The sequence below is a fragment of the Leptinotarsa decemlineata genome, unplaced genomic scaffold (genome assembly GCF_025532065.1).
Source record: "Leptinotarsa decemlineata unplaced genomic scaffold, Ldec_3_MD MMD2_tig00000505_RagTag_RagTag, whole genome shotgun sequence".
Lineage (NCBI taxonomy): Eukaryota > Metazoa > Arthropoda > Insecta > Coleoptera > Chrysomelidae > Leptinotarsa > Leptinotarsa decemlineata.
Genome location: NW_027412549.1, coordinates 20,717,120 through 20,733,793, shown reverse-complemented (window position 1 = coordinate 20,733,793; position 16,674 = coordinate 20,717,120). Strand labels below are relative to the sequence as shown.

Genomic DNA, 16,674 nt, shown 5'->3' with positions numbered 1-16,674 from the left:
CTCAGTTCACCTCGAACTTCACTGTTCAAGAACTCTTTCATTTGGATAACTGTGTTTATGTGGAATAAACATCCTGACAACGTTTTCACAAATGGATTTAATCTCCAGCGATTCAAATCCGATGTGAATCACTACTTTCGCACATGCACCGCTCTAAGAGCAACTCAAGGATTTTTCTATAGTGCTTGTATTTTGTCCTTCAAAAAATTACCCCATGACCATCCAGAAAAATAGTCGCCATAACTTTCCTAGCATAAAAAACAGTTTTTGCTGTTTGGAGTCGGTTCTTTCTTTGCAGTCCACTGTTTGGACTGTATTTTTGTTTCGGGCGTATAATGGTGTGCCATCAACAGTAATTAATCAGCGCCAAAACTCGGATTTATTACTCCTAAACTGCGCCAACAGAGCTTTGTAGAAATAAAAGGTAGAATTAATGATATAAAAATGTTAAAGAAACAGTACAATATACAAGTATTCTCACCTGAATGCAAAATTACTATTTATTAACATTTAGAAGATCTACGAATTCTTGAATATTATAAAGCGGATTGTCAGCCAGTAGAGTTTTTACAAGCTTTTTGAATCTGTTAACGGTGGTATTTTTTATTTCCTTCGGCAGCAGGTTATAAAAGTAACTTCCTGCCCACTCTGGTGATTTTTTATACGAGAGGTGCTTGAAGCTTCTGAGATGTATATTCTCCTGTTTTCTCGTAGAGTATTGATGAAGATCTGAATTTTTTTGTAGGTTGATGATATTCCTATGTGTGTCTATCAATAATTTGAATAAATATATACCTGTTACGGTAAGAATTTTTTGAGATTTAGAAGTTGGTCTACACGATTCACGGTATTCCAGGCTATATATTATTCGAATAATGCGTTTCTGGATCATGAATACCCGTTCCAACACTTTTTTTGACATGTACATAACCTCTGTTATCTCTCTCACTTCAATTCGGATGTCTAGCACCATCTGGTGAACTTTGGCGATGTTTCCGTCTGTAATTGCAATCCTAGTCCAATTGGACGTCCCGGACGTTTATCGTCCCCCAAGCTCTTAGGTAAGGTTACGTCCAACGTGAGTGGGTCCATTCGACCATCCACCGCAACCCACAAGGGTTTATTGTGGCTCACATTTTTTGACAATCTACCAAATGAACACAGCTTCTCAACGAAGCCGATTAGCCTGTATGGTGAGTGGTCTTTCAGGTCAGATGGTAAGAGCACGGCTCTACCGAACTCTCAAAACCTGATTTTATCCTCAGCGGGGTAGGCACAAGTATATGCTCTACTGTTTCATCGTTAATGAGGTAGTCAGAGAGTTAAGGTGTAAGATTCTCACTTCGATACCCGCGACAACCTTCCTATATGAGGGTTTTTGCACGTCAGCTACACCTGTCGTTGCCTTAGATTCAACCGTGCAGGGCTTTTTCGCTTCTGGTTTTGGTGAATCATCACTTGAGCGCAAACGTTTGTTAACCTGCTCATGGGGGGGGGGGTTGTTCCTCCACCTGAGACAGATTCTGTGTACGCCACTCAAGAATTTGGTGCAAGGCGGTTTTATAAAGTACCCCGCTGTTGAGGAGACGACTCAGTCGTTTCCTGGCTGCACCACTAAACCTTTTTTTTAGGTTCATTTATTGAATCAGGAGTTGGTGTGTGGAGAAGATCTTGCTCCTGATCTAAATTTACAGGAAGGCCAGTTTGCTCGACATCCATCTCCTCTGTAGACTCAGGATCAGAAAGAATTTTTAAGTTTACTCTGTCCAAGAAAGTCCCACGAGTAGGTAGAGAAAGGTCAATCGCGGCAGAGCCCCGCATTACCGTGACAAGGCGATGCTACGACGCAAAGGAGCCCGGTATCTCGAAGGTTCTTTAGAGACAGCTGATAGGCTCAGTGTCATTCATCTTCTCGGCACGAATACACACACCTTAGGATTAGGCCATCGTTGGGATGCAGAATCACAAGTGATACTGTCTTTCCCATATCCAGCGAGGCTACGTGGAAGCTGGCATCCGATGGCCGGTTTGCTCAACTCCCACATTCCAATCCAATGCACTCGCCAAAAACACCATGCACAGTGGTTCAGGCAGTGAAAGATGAACAAGGACAGTGAATCCGCCTCTTCCAAGCTCTTATGGCCATGTTTAAATTCAGCTGCCCAAAATTTTACTGTGATAAATAATGGTGCAGAGTCCTCACACAATAAACCAACTCATGTCGTGTTTTCATCTTTGAACTATGCAGATGTCCTTCATGGACCAAGCCTCACAAATAGGAACAAAGACTCCAAAAGATTCAAAACTGCTGCCTTCGCCTTATTCATGAGGTACGTAGAAGGAAGAGAATATCATCAAAGATGTCAAAAACTTGTTGGCAACGGAAGGTCACTACACTCAGCGTTTATCTAACGTAAGGTTATCTGCAATGAAATTCCGAATTATCTATTTAATTAAATTACATTTCGGACTGACGTACACAACTTAAATGTACGCCACAAAGGTTATTAACTCCTTCGATACACACTCATGAATTTTTCAAGTGATTATTTACGTATCAGATATGCAACGCTTATAATAAACTTCTTTCTCATTCAAAACATTTTTAAATAGGTAATTTTAGGCAAAAATTGAACTACTAGGTGAAGAAAGTTGACTACTCAATAACACTGGTCTACAGTGTTTTTTTGCCCTAGATTGTAAGATTGATTTTGGGTGTATTTATACTTACAATTCATGAAATTATCAATGGTTTTGTAAGATTTGCTCTCGTTTTCTTTCAAATATTTATTTTCATTTTACATTACAAAAATTCGAAAACAAGAAACAAAATAACAGATATATTTATAATATCAGTTTTATTTAGAGAAAAATATGATACTTTGAAGTAAATAGAGAGAGAAATTTCGAAAACATGTTATATTTCCATGAAACGCCTTTTAAGAGCTTTTCTTTTATAATTTTTCACAGGACAATCTCTTTTTAAAGACCAGCAGTAATCGGCCATCATGTGACAATCCCATCGACCCTGATATCTTTCTTCCATTACTTTTATATCCATGTGGAACCGCTCTCCCTGCTCCTCACTATAATTTCCTAAATTATCTGGAAATTTATCCAAATGGTTGCGAAGATAGTGTAACTTGATACTCATATTTGCTCCTAGAATCTGAAAGTTTCTCAGCATATTTTGTACAATTTCTTCATAATTTGGTGCTTTATGGTTACCTAGCAAATTTTCGACTACCAACACAAAACTTTCACAAGCTTTACTTTCCGGAACAGTCATAACTTTAATAAAATCAGTGTCTTTCATCAATTGCCGTATTTGAGGATCATCAAATATTCCACCTTTCAACTTTTCCATACTAAGTTTTGGAAATTTTCTACAAATATATTTAAAACAATCTCCTTCCAAAGCTTTTACGAATTGCTTTATCATTCCTAACTTAATATGCAATGGTGGAAGTATAATTTTGTCTCTGCTCACCAACGGCTCTCTTATTACATTAGTTTTACCGACAGTTAAAGAATTTCTTTCAGGCCAAATATCTTGTTCCCAATGACGTTGCTTTGCTCTACTGTCCCACATACAAATGAAGCAAGGGTATTTCGTGAATCTTCTTTGTTGACCAAGTAAAAAATTAACCATTTTTAAATCCACACAGATCGACCATTGATGCTCCGAGTAATTGATTTTTTTTTAAACTAATCTGAATTTTCATATTCTTCTTTGAGTTTTGTAGAATGGACAATTGGAATTGATGCAAATTTATTTCCATTATGCAGTAAGACGCATTTCAAACTTCTTTTACAGCTATCAATAAAAAGACGCCATTCAGTAGGTTTGTATTCTTTCAAACCCATGTCCAGAAGCAGCTTCGCAATATTATTATAGTATACCAATCCTTCATTTTCATGAAAAAAATTGTAATAGCTCACTTTCTCGCGTTCTGTACATTGTAATTGTAACTATCGGTGCCAATAATTTTTTTCTTTCAATCTTGAAGCTAACAGTTCTGATCCTGGTTCTGATAAATTTAGATCACGTATTAAACCACTGAGTTCATTTTGAGAAAACAACTTTGGCGTAGATGTTTCACCCTCCCATTCACTTCCACTGGTAGACTGATTCGATTTCTGTGAATTTGGCAACATCATTGTTTGAATCACTTTTGAAAAATAAATAGGGCGAGGGAGATTTTCACTGTGTAAAACAGGACATTTTGTAGACTGTAAGTCTGGATATCTTCACGTTTGATTTCGATTAAAACCTTTAGCATCTACTACGCAAAAGTAACAATCATCGAAATGATTCTTAGGCTCCATCCAGATTATAGGAATATCAAAGTCTATTCAGAACGTTCTCCTTTTTTCCACAACCGCAAAGACTCAACGCAAGACTTACAAACTTTATTAGGAACCCATGATTTATTTAATTTGTCCATTTTAAAACCGAAATATTCAGCATAAGTTTCCTTAACAAAGTCTGTGATATTTCTTTTCTGTTTTTTTGATATATAAATACCACAAATATAACAGAATAAATCACTATTATATTTGCACTTCCTTCGTGACAAACTCATGTTTAAAAAGACAAGATAAATATATTAGAACGGACACTCAATAATTGAAACAAAATATTAACATATAACAACTTATCCTGATTTCCGTATTAGTACTTCAATATTATCAAATAACTGAGTTCTCAGCTGTTTTACAGAGCAAAGAGCCCGAGAAGTGGGGATCATGTGATGTTTGTCTAATCATGACTGAGAAAATAATTTTTTCTACTAACAAGCCGATTATTATTGAAAATACAAGATACGTAAAAATCATAAAAAATAGAGCACATTCAGTACTTTCATAAATATATTCGTGATTTAGGCACTCGAAAACATAAAAATTTGCAAAAATATCCAGGGCAACACAAAAAAATTTTTCTAGAGCTGTGTAATTTATCCATAATGTATATTTCTTTTTTGTTGTTATTCGAATGCTGATCGGTATCAGGTTTATAATGTATTTCTTTTTTTAATTTTTTGCTTTTTGTATTTGTTATATTTTTGTTGCCAGTTCTCGGCTGTGGAGGTTACGTGGTAGAACAAACCTGTAGTGTTCTACAGTGCAGTTTTGAACTTCGCCTCTTGGTTGTCATATTTTATTTCACCCAATAAAGACGATTATTATTATTTTTTGACCGAAGTATGCGCTGGTCAGGCCCTATCCCCCGAAGCCCTGATACATTCGGGAGGGCGCGCCAACATTATCAACCAACGACCACTCCCCACACCGTGGGATAAGTGATCATTGGGTCCATGTGCCCTGAGCAAGCGCAGTGAACCAAGGATGACAGCCTTCTACATCTGTTCGGCTAAGATTTCTGCCTTAGTGCGGCAAGCCGGTATGATTTTAAGATTCGAGAGTAGAGAGGACATCATTCCACCAAGGACTCCAATAATCAAAACAACCATCTTGACAGAGTGATCTGGATAGAGTCTGCGGAATTCGAAGAGAGAATCTTGATATTTTATCCGTTTTTCCTTCTCTTTTCTGACGATATTCGTCTCTCCAGGAGCTGAAAACTCCACGACAAATATCGACCAGATCTCTCGAAGTTTGTGATGATACTTTATTGTTATTATATTATTATTATTATTATTATAAAAACACTCACATCAACTCACTCAAACCCTGGGTGCATGTTGCAGCTGCAATATTCATGTTGAAGTCGGAAACTCTTCTGGTTTCTTTGCAAGATGAGCAAGATGAGGAGGAAATCTCAATTTTTTATTATTTTTCATTCTCATCAATAGCTATTTGAAAATGAAACAAATTTATCAGTAGTTTCATTTTTGTTAATGATAGAATTTTCAAATATTTCAGGATCGGCTGTCTTAGGACTAAATTGTAACAGTTTCAAGGATCCAAACGCTGAGTTCAGAAACATAGGAAGACAATTATTCGACGAATTCACTTTGATGGATACAATCAAAATTTTTCTCACGATTTCTTTTCCAAAACTATGTGAAAAGATTGGAGTGTCAAATATTCAACCTGAGGTTTCGGAATTCTTTTGCAGAACTGTTAAGGATCTTGTAAAATATAGAGAAGATAATAATTTGATAAGAAGTGATTTTCTACAAATGTTGATTGACATGAAGAACTCAACGAATCAACTGACAATGGATGAGATTATAGGACAGGTACCTATTTGAGTTTCTTCTTCACTAGTGTGTCAGTAGTCGTGAAACTAACCTTACTTATAGGTTTTTATATTTTTCTCTGCTGGATTCGAAACGTCCTCTACAACTGCTACGCTGACTCTCTTCGAATTATCCCAAAAACCTGAAATACAAAACAAACTGAGGAGTGAAATAGAAGAGTGCATGGAGAAAAATGATAATCGAATCACATATGACGCACTCATGGGAATGCCATACATGAATGCGGTCGTTGAAGGTGAGTGTGAGATGAAACAGAAGTCAATATTCAAGATTTATTTATAGGTCACCATTTTCACAGTTTACAATGTGAGGATGGATGCACCTAAGTAACTAAAGTACTTGTGTTGCGCTTTCCATCTACCACAGAGGGTATTCAATTATATGTCATTATCTTATGTATATATCTATATACATACATTTCGAATAATTAATTTACAAAATTAATGAATATTGGGAATGATGAAGAGCTAGCTTGACATCGTTTATATTTAGCCGAGTACATCGAGAAGTTCGGTATTGAACATAATGAATGTTTTGATTGATTCTTTGAATGAATTGAGATTGGAATTGTTTCTCATAATTGGCAGAAGATTGAATAATTTTGAACCATGATAGAAAATATATATCTGTGTGTCACTTTTATTAGGAGCTGGTATGTTCATGGATGAACTAGTAACGAATCTTGTTTGTTTTTCTTTGTTTGTTGATTGAAGTTCAAATTTATTTGTATACATCCAAGTTAAACATTGGATATAGAGTTCTCACGTTTTCAGTAATTGCGTTTCTTCATACAGAAATTCAGCAGAGTACAGTTCAGGTTTTTTGAATAATATTTTCAAGATTGTATTTTGAGATATTTGAAAGATATTGAGGGATTTGTTAAAAGTACCACCCCAGGCAATACAATATCTTATTACAGATTCTGCTAGAGACTGGTATATGGTGATTAAATTTTTGTACTCCAGAATATTTTTCAATTCATAAGAATTTTTTAGTCAAAAGTGTGAGATGTTTTATACATAGTTTATGTGGTCATCCCATCTCATATGCCGATCCACAATAACTCCAGATACCTAACATATACTAACTATAACAGCACAATTGCAGTTTGTTGTATTAGTACAGTCTCTGTCATGTGTATGGATTATGTTATTTCCAGGTAGAATTATTATTATTATATACCGAAAAAATGCGTATCAGAAATGCTTCAAGGATTGAAAAAAACGCAGGCACAAGTGTATTATATATGAGGGGGACTACTTTGAAAATGACAGAATAGAAATTGGAGACCTGATGAATATTTTTCGAAGAAAATGAAAATTCAACTCATTTTTTGAAAATTCTTCAAACATCCAGACGACTCATTACCTTGCATTATAGGGGTCGATAATCAATTCCCAGTATTTTATTACCCTCTTATTATTCACCATCTGAGATACTGAATCTTTTCTTTTTTTGATTTCTAAACTTTTGTTGTCATCTACCAGTCTCAACTTCAAGCATTCCGTTCTCTCCATTACATGTTGCACAGGATTTCTCTGGTACATGAAATCGAATATGTAAAACATGTTCTTTGTAACGGCGTATTATAGTGCGCCTAGTTTGACCAACATATTTTTTCGCAATCCTCACTGCTCATTTCGTAAATCACAGGCTTATCCTTCGCCGTCGTCTTGTGTTTCTGGTAGCTCAGCACTCGTTGAAGTGAACATTTTTAAAAGCTTTCATTTAACTCGACTAGTATGTATATTAACAAATCTTGCAAGTTTAATTTGACCCAGTTCTCGGTATCCGATTGACCTGAAATTTTGTATGCTGGTCCAGAACCGATGACAATGCATGTTAATCGTAAACGTGACCTGATGTTGCTGCCAGGATCGGCTCCGTACGAGAGATTTCCTCAGAGGTGAATAGCAGGCACACGAAATTTTGTATACAAATTCGTTTATGATAGGCAGTTGGTAGGCCCACCATGAAATAGATGCCACATACAGGGTTGGTTTCAATAAAAAAATATATTTCTAGAAAAAAAATTAAATCGAGCTTCAACCTTTAAATACCTACTTCTCGACCCTAAAAAGAAGACAATAAATAATGAAGTAGGTTGTAATTGTAAGAACCCATATTTATTTGCATTGTAAAAAATATTATTATCTACAACCCTCTAAGTTCCCCGAGTAAGAGGGTCCATCACGCACAAGAGGCATACCATGACTTGTGTAATTTGGTGAGATGGGCATCATTAGCATTGGTTCCTTAAGTTTTTCTGTTGGAGGACTCTCCATTTTATAGATAGACTTTCGTATTGATCGATAACTATCGATTGAAACTAAAAAATATAAAATAAAATAATGATAAAATAACTTTTGAAAAAAACTTTTAAGTTCCCTGAGAAGATCAAAATAAAATTTTAAATTGTATTAACCTGTGACCTATGACTTTAACAGAATTGAAATTATAATAAAAGTTTGTTGCGATGCCTAGAAGAAATCTCTACATATTCAGTCAGATGAAATTTAAATTAAGAAACATTCTGACAGAGCAACTAGGTACTGCAATAAATTCCAAACCCGATAAATCCTATGCGTGCAACAAAGTTATTCAAGGTTGAAGTTCCACATTTTGAGCATTCACGGTACTTTTATTTAATTACAAACATTATGAATTGCTTACATGTTTTGTAGGTGCCTCCTACCTAATTACAAAATTTCAATTACAAATTGAAATTATCGCGACAAGTTTTTATTATAATTTCAATTCTGTAAAGTCATAAATGAATGTGGTTAATTTAGATTTATAATTTTATTTTGATCTTTTTAGGGCACTTAAATAAAAACCTGTTTTAAAAGTTTTATTATCATTATTTTATTTCAAAGCAATTTTCATATTGATTTTTTTTCAAACATCAAACTGATCCGTTGGTGTATTTTGGTTCGTATGGAAGAGCTATGAATTTTGAGTCTTTACTTTTCTGAAAAGTCGGGGATCTACGATGTTTCTGATAACTGGAACATTATGAGCTCAGGAATAATTCGAAACACAGGAAGTGTATTGTCCCTCAAAAAGTTTTCTCAAGGAAATTCATAGGGTCAGTAATAAAATGCTACGAAAGAAGTACTAGTGCTCGTCTGGGTAATCTGGGAAATGCTCGAATGGAAGCTTGAAAAATAACGAGAGGAAGCAACACAGATTATCAAACGTAATAAATAGAAATAATATTATATTTTGCTTTTGCACGTGAAAAACCTACTCAATTTTGTTTGTTGATGTTGTTAATCTTTTTTTCAAGAACATTTCAAGTTGTCTGTAGTTCACTTTCTAGTAGATTCATTTGTGAATACACGAAATGAAAAAATATTCAGTAAACATATCTGATTTTTTCATATAAGATTGGTCGTGTGAAGTTTAATTTGTTTTGTTGTTGAAAATTATCAACTTAAAACTGCTAAACCGTTTATTTGGTCTCTGATTATATTCGAAGGCTTTAGCGTTTTTTCTCTGAAAACATTATTAAAACTGATTGATACACTTTATTGTATAATTTTCACTATGAAGGGTTTTACAAAAACCGCCACACGTGTTTCGCTATACAATAGCTCTCTCAAGCTCAAAACGAAAGTTACTTCTAAATTACAACTATTTCATAGTTTAACATATTACCTACCTGTATGCTTACTTTCCAATGAAGAAATGATGATAAAAGTTATTGAACCTTAACCTACTTAGGCCAACCCACTACGAATATTTCGAATTTTCTGCACAACAAAGGTGTAAATATTGCTTTCAAAACTAACAACAACTTAGGCATGCACATTAAGAATAACAAAAATAAAAGTTCAAATATGGGTCAAACTGAAAGAACGTTCAAAGCCCGCATAAAAGAACACAAAATAGTTTTCAGAATGAAAAAATGGATTCCACATATGCCACTCATTTAATCCAGAAGGACATGAGCTCAACCATGAATTCAAGCCCCTCCATTTCTGGAAGAAAGGTTTGAAACTCAACCTGTTGGAGAGTGTGGAAATAAATAAATTCAAAAAACTGTCAATATCTTATGAACGATCAAACTGAACTGAATAATTCGCTATTATTCGATCTGTGTATTTCCAGGTACTTTCGAAAAATGTATTCATATAGTTAATGAATTCATACCTGACCTTTCCAGGTAGATTCATTCATTGAAAAGTAGGCATACAAGTAGGTAATAGAGTATAAACTAGTTGTAATTCAAAAGTAACTTTTATTCATGCTTGGGAAAGCTATTGTGTAGCAAAACACGTGTCGCGATTTTTGTAAAACCCTTTATAGTGAAAATCATACAATGAAGTGTATTAATTAGTTTTAATATGGATTTTCATCAAGTATCGGCAGTTCTAGTCAATTAATTAAAACATTATTCAAATGTTTCCTTATTTTTCACAGAAACGCTGAGGAAATGGCCTTCTGTGACAACATTAACCAGAGTGTGCACGAAAGACTATACTTTTCGAGACTCTGGTATCACTATACAGAAAAATACTAACGTCATCATTCCGGTACTTGGATTTCATAGGGACTCTAATTATCATCCAAAGCCGATGGAATTTGACCCGAAAGATTCATGAATAAAAATTCGAGTTATCCTGGATATTTACCGTTCGGAGAAGGACCAAGGATGTGTATAGGTAGGTGACATATCAGATATTCGTATAGTAAGTAATGAGAGTAATTAAATGAAAGTAATAATCTTGCACATCTTGAATTTGCTAAATGACTAGCGGTGCTCGATAAACTACTAAGAAGCCTTGAATAACTGATACCACTCAGCGGAGCCGCTCCTTGAGGTAGAGTCCAAATAGAGCGGGTTACATTTAGAAGGGGTTCATATCATTCCCTCAGTCAATTTTTTTTTTTGCATCTCATCATTGACATTATCCTTTGTTGCACCCTTGTGGAAGGCCTTATACCTGGAGTCAGATGCTTTCATAAGCCGAGGTCTTCAAGAAGGTCTTGAAGAAGATCCAATGCATCGAGGGGTAGGTGTATCTTCGTAGATGTTCTTAATGTAGAAATCAACGTTCAGATGAAGAAAACTCTTTTTTGTCGAACTTACGGAAATTTCAAATTCCTTTTCCAGGACAATTGAAATGGGGTGGAATAAATATGAAATATAAACATAAGGGATTCTACGTACTCAAGATGAGATTAATCATAAGATTAGCAAAATGAGGACGAAATGATACATGAAATAACAATATTAATGGCAGTGTTTTGGTGCACTATGTTATGAATTGAATTATTTTGTGTAAGTTTAGCGATTAAATTTCAACATGTGATGTTTAGCATTGCTATCTGCAAATTGTGAAGAATATAAGATTCATCAAGAATCCTTTTGAAAATCTTGTTATACTTTTTATATCTTCCAAATTTCCACTCAATATCTAGATCACAGAATATATTTTCGGAAAAACTACACGAAAGTTTATACAGTGCATTTCTTTAATGCCCCCTCTTTTGTTTTTTGAACGGGTCAACTCAAAAAATTGAAATGTGGGATAATGAAATCAATGCATTGCAATGCAATGAAATCAATGCATACTTTATTTTGAAGTAAAATCGACAGATGAAACTTTCAAGATGGCGACTGGTCGCCATCTGGGAAAAAAATTGAATGGAATGGGGGGTATTGTGACAAATTATTTTGAAGCTCCTGACGAATACTTCAAAACCATAGAATATGAAGTCAATATCTTCACCTACTAAAAAATGGCGGAACATTTAATAATTGCCTGAATACATTGACATTTAAGTACATAATAAAAAGTAATAAACTTGAGGTCAGTTCAGAAGATACTCGAAATGATTGCCTTGAACTTCTTGACATATGAACAGCCTATCCGATATTTCACGCCGAACATTTTCGAACACAGTAACGTCAATATCTCTACAAATATTCATTATTATCTGCCGTATATCCACCTTTTGCTTTAAAAAGCCCCATAAAAAAGTCCAAAGGTGTCAAATCTGGCGAGCGGGCTAGCAATTCTTTAGGACTTCTTAGGCCAATCCAACGACTGGGCTAATCCAAATAGTTTCTAACTTGTATGGAGTAATGTGGTGGTGCTCCATCTTGTTGGAATACAATATCCATATAGAATTCAATGATGAGAGGGTCAACAGTGGTTTCCAGCATATTCAAATACAGTTTCTCTGTTGAATTTTGATCAATAAATAGAGGTCCTTCAATATGGTTCCCCAATACTCCTGCCCATACCTTAATTTTTTCTGGATATTGAGAAAACCGAAAACTAAATGAGAATATTCTAACTGATCAATGATGTTCATTGTCGTACTAACATTTTTTGTCGTTTTTATAAACAAAAAATAACTTAACAAACCTTATCGGGTTGTTGGAATTGCCATATGGTAGATAAAAAGGAATATTTCTAAAATATCGATATTAATGTGTTTGTCTTCAGGAAATTATTTGATGTTTCGCCATTTTGTAGTAGGCGAAGATATTGACGGTTGTGAAGTATTCTTCAGGAGCTTTAAAATGATGTATCACATGACCTCTCTTTCCCTCTTTTCTACCAGATAGCGCCCAGTCGACATCTTGGAAGTTTCATCTGTCAATTTCATTTCAAAATAAAGTATTCATGCACTAATTTCATTATCAGATCCAGTTGAATATTTTTCATAGGTGATGTATCAAAAATAAACTCCCAGTGAATATATCCAAATGTAAAGCAATGACATTTACTAGGAAAAGTAATAGTCTTCACTTTGCATATTCAATAGATAATGTAGAACTGCAGCGTACTGACGAGATAAAAGATCTGGGAATTTATTTTGATGCGCAGCTCACCTTTAACATACACGTTAGTCGTACAGTAAATGCAGCAAAGCGTGCATACGGCTTTATTGTAAGAAATTGTAGAAATTTCACAAATTTGTCTGCTCTAACAAAAATGTATTTCTGTTTTGTCCGATCAAAACTAGAATATGGGTCTCTAATATGGAACCCCATATATGGAAAATATATTTCTATCGTGGAGAAGGCACAAAAAAAAATCTGAAATTTTTGAGCTTTAAAATTGATGGAGTATACCACCTAGAGGCCAAAACTATGTTTCTTTATTACAAAGATTTGACTTTATATCCTTAGAAAAACGCAGGGCGCAACTTCCTTAATATTTATGTACAATCTTTTGATCAATAAAATTGATTCCTGTGAATTATCATCTTTCATCAACATATTTGTACCCCGGCAAACCTCTCGAAAAAGCTGCACTTTTATGTGCAAACGGGCGCAAACTAACCTTATGCTTAAAGCACCAATCTATGTAATGTGCACGAACTATAACAAAATTTGTGAATATTTTGATATTTTCTCCTGTTCTTTAATCGAATTAAAAAATAATCTAGAGCGTATATCGTATGATAACGCTGAGATCTCTATGTATTAGTGCTAGGAGTATACTTAATATATATTTTCATCTTAAATTGCTCTATAAATGGTTGTTACTGTTGGGCAATAAATGGTTTGTTATTATTATTATTATTATTATTTTTTTCACCATGGTGTGCGCTGGTCAGGCCCTATCCCCCGAAGCCCCGATACATTCGGGAGGGCGCGCCAGCATTATCAACCAATAACCACTCCCCACACCGTGGGGTAAGTGATCATTGGGTCCAAGAATCATGTGCCTTGAGCAAGCGCAGTGAGCCAAGAATGACAGTCTTCTGCATCTGTGCGGCTAAGATTTCTGCCTTAGTGCGGCAAGCCGGTATGATTTTAAGATTCGAGAGTAGAGAGGACATCATTCCACCAAGGACTCCAATAATCAGAACAACCATCTTGACAGAGTGATCTAGATAGAGTCTGCGGAGTTCGAAGAGAAAATCTCTATATTTTATCCGTTTTTCCTTCTCTTTTCTGACGATATTCGTCTCGCCAGGAGCTGAAAACTCCACGACAAATATCGTTTTGGTCTGGTGGTCGAGAAGGACTACATCAGGCTTATTAGCTTGTATGAGCCTGAGGGTGGAGAACGAATAGTTCCAATAAATTCGGCACTTCTCGTTCCCCACAACGGATTCAATATCCCCCGGAGCGTAGGGCAACACCGGTGTCTCGTCAATACCGTAAGAGTGCTATTTTTTTTTTCACCGTAGTGTGCGCTGGTCAGGTCCTATCTCCCGAAGCCCCGATACATTCGGGAGGGCGCGCCAGCATTATCAACCAATGACCACTCCCCACATCGTGGGGTAAGTGATCATTGGGTCCGAGAATTATGTGTCCTGAGCAAGCGCAGTGAGCCAAGAATGACAGCTTTCTGCATCTGTACGGCTAAGATTTCTGCCTTAGTGCGGCAAGCCGGTATGATTTTAAGATTCGAGAGTAGAGAGGACATCATTCCACCAAGGACTCCAATAATCAGAACAACCATCTTGACAGAGTGATCTGGATAGAATCTGCGCAGTTTGAAGAGAAAATCTCGATATTTTATCCGTTTTTCCTCCTCTTTTCTGACGATATTCGTCTCGCCAGGAGCTGAAAACTCCACGACAAATATCGTTTTGGTCTGGTGGTCGAGAAGGACTACATCAGGGTATTATTATTATTATTGTTATTATTATTATTATCATTCCAAATTTCAATTTTTTGAGTTAACCCGTCCAGAAAATAAAAAAGGGAATATTAAAGAAATGCACTGTATATAGTCACAGGCGGTGGACCTTTAGGTGAGTTAGGATACAGCCTACATTGCCAGATTTTTTGAGCGGCAAGAAGAGAAAAAAAACCGACAAATATTGATTTTTCTTTTATTTCACTCACAGATTATAACATTTCCAATTGAAGTTGGTGATAGTTTTCGATTCTAATTCGTTCATTGCTTTATGATGACACAAAAGAGAGCTTTATTATCTATTGAACAAGATCTGGCATGAAAAGTTGATTTCAATGAAGTTGTGAGATCATTTTCAAAACGAAAGGTTTCAATACAGATTAAAATGAATTTGTTTTTAAGGAAACATAGAAAACAGTACAATCTAGTCACTTTGATATATTTATTATATTTGAAAATTTTATTAAAACAACGATAAAAATAAAATAAAAACAACAATATAAATTAATTGGCGCTCCGGGCCTACTTCATTGATTCCAGTGGCGCATTTGCTTTTTCAGCTGCAGGAAAACCCGGAAAAACCTGCAGCATCACATCATCTGAAGATCTTGATCTAACAATGTCCTCTCCAGAGGCTCCAATAAATTCAATGCATCGCCAGAACACTTCGTGACACGACTGTAACCAGTCCGTTTCTTCTTTGACCAAAGCGTAATAATGACCAAATTCAACGCCAGAACCACAGTGAACAATGACTGCATGACTATTATAATAGTGGTCTGCTAGGTTGAAATGTTCATCTATTTCAAACCTTCCAAAGAGTTTCTTGCTTCCGTTAGAGGTTGAGTCTTGTTTGAAAATCATCAGTGTTATTATTAGATTGACTGGTGCTCAGCTATACTTGTTTCCTTATAACAGTCAGTTAATTTGGCGCATGTTTGACAATATAGTCGATCATCACCTGTTAAAAATTTATATTTTAAGTTGGAGCGAAATACTTGGTTTTCGTCAGTCGTCTGTAATGAAATTTGGAGTTTGTGCATAGAATTTTGGAAATAGGTGAATTTTATGAAAGAAAAAATTGAAGGAGATTGAAATAGTTCATCTGACAATTTAGTAGCCTTCAAGTAGTCATAACACAATTTGCATATTATTTCGGTAGTTTTTTCTGTTTCAAATAAAAGATGGTGGTGGTAGGAATTTATCCATCTATAAAAAGGAGATTCAAGCACGTTCGAAATATTTCGGGCAGTCAAAATTTTATTTATTTCAGGTATGCGATTTGGTCAGATGCAAGTGAAGTTAGGCTTATTGACCATATTGAGGAAATACCAGGTATACCCTAGTCCTAAGACAAGTCTTCCATTGGAAATAGACCCTGACACATTTGTACTACATACCAAACAACCCATTTATTTGAAGTTGAAAAAATTATAAGAATTTCTTGTAATATATTCAAAGTTGAATTTAACTGTGTATTTGTTGAAGTGACATAAAATAGACAAGAATAAAAATGATTCGAATATGAAATGTTCAGAGTTAAAAAAGAACTTTCAGGTACATATATCTACGTTATATGGTAATTTCTTTATACAATGGATACTATTTCCCGAGATTTTTCGAAATAAGAGTACTTTACAACTATCTCAAAATCAAATATTTGAAGGCTTCTCGTATATTACGTGTGTTTTACTGTATTTTGTTGATGCATGCTTAATTTTAGGGAATGCATAAATTTTATCAGGAATAACACTTTGTCGAAAAACACTTAATATAAATAAATTTCCCATATGGTGCATACTTTGGGGATGACACTGTAGATCACCAGCCAG

The 16,674-nt window shown here is 35.2% G+C and overlaps 1 protein-coding gene across 1 annotated transcript in view; it reads left to right on the top strand.

Moving 5' to 3' along the window:
- Positions 1 to 16,313, top strand: part of LOC111511543 (cytochrome P450 6a8) — a 31,984-nt gene extending 15,671 nt beyond the window's left edge. The window contains 5 exon segments of the mRNA XM_023167570.2: positions 5,887 to 6,206; positions 6,270 to 6,462; positions 10,653 to 10,817; positions 10,820 to 10,894; positions 16,116 to 16,313. Of these exon segments, the coding sequence (XP_023023338.2) occupies positions 5,887 to 6,206; positions 6,270 to 6,462; positions 10,653 to 10,817; positions 10,820 to 10,894; positions 16,116 to 16,279 (917 nt within the window). The 3' untranslated portion in view covers positions 16,280 to 16,313.
- The last annotated feature ends 361 nt before the right edge of the window (positions 16,314 to 16,674 follow it).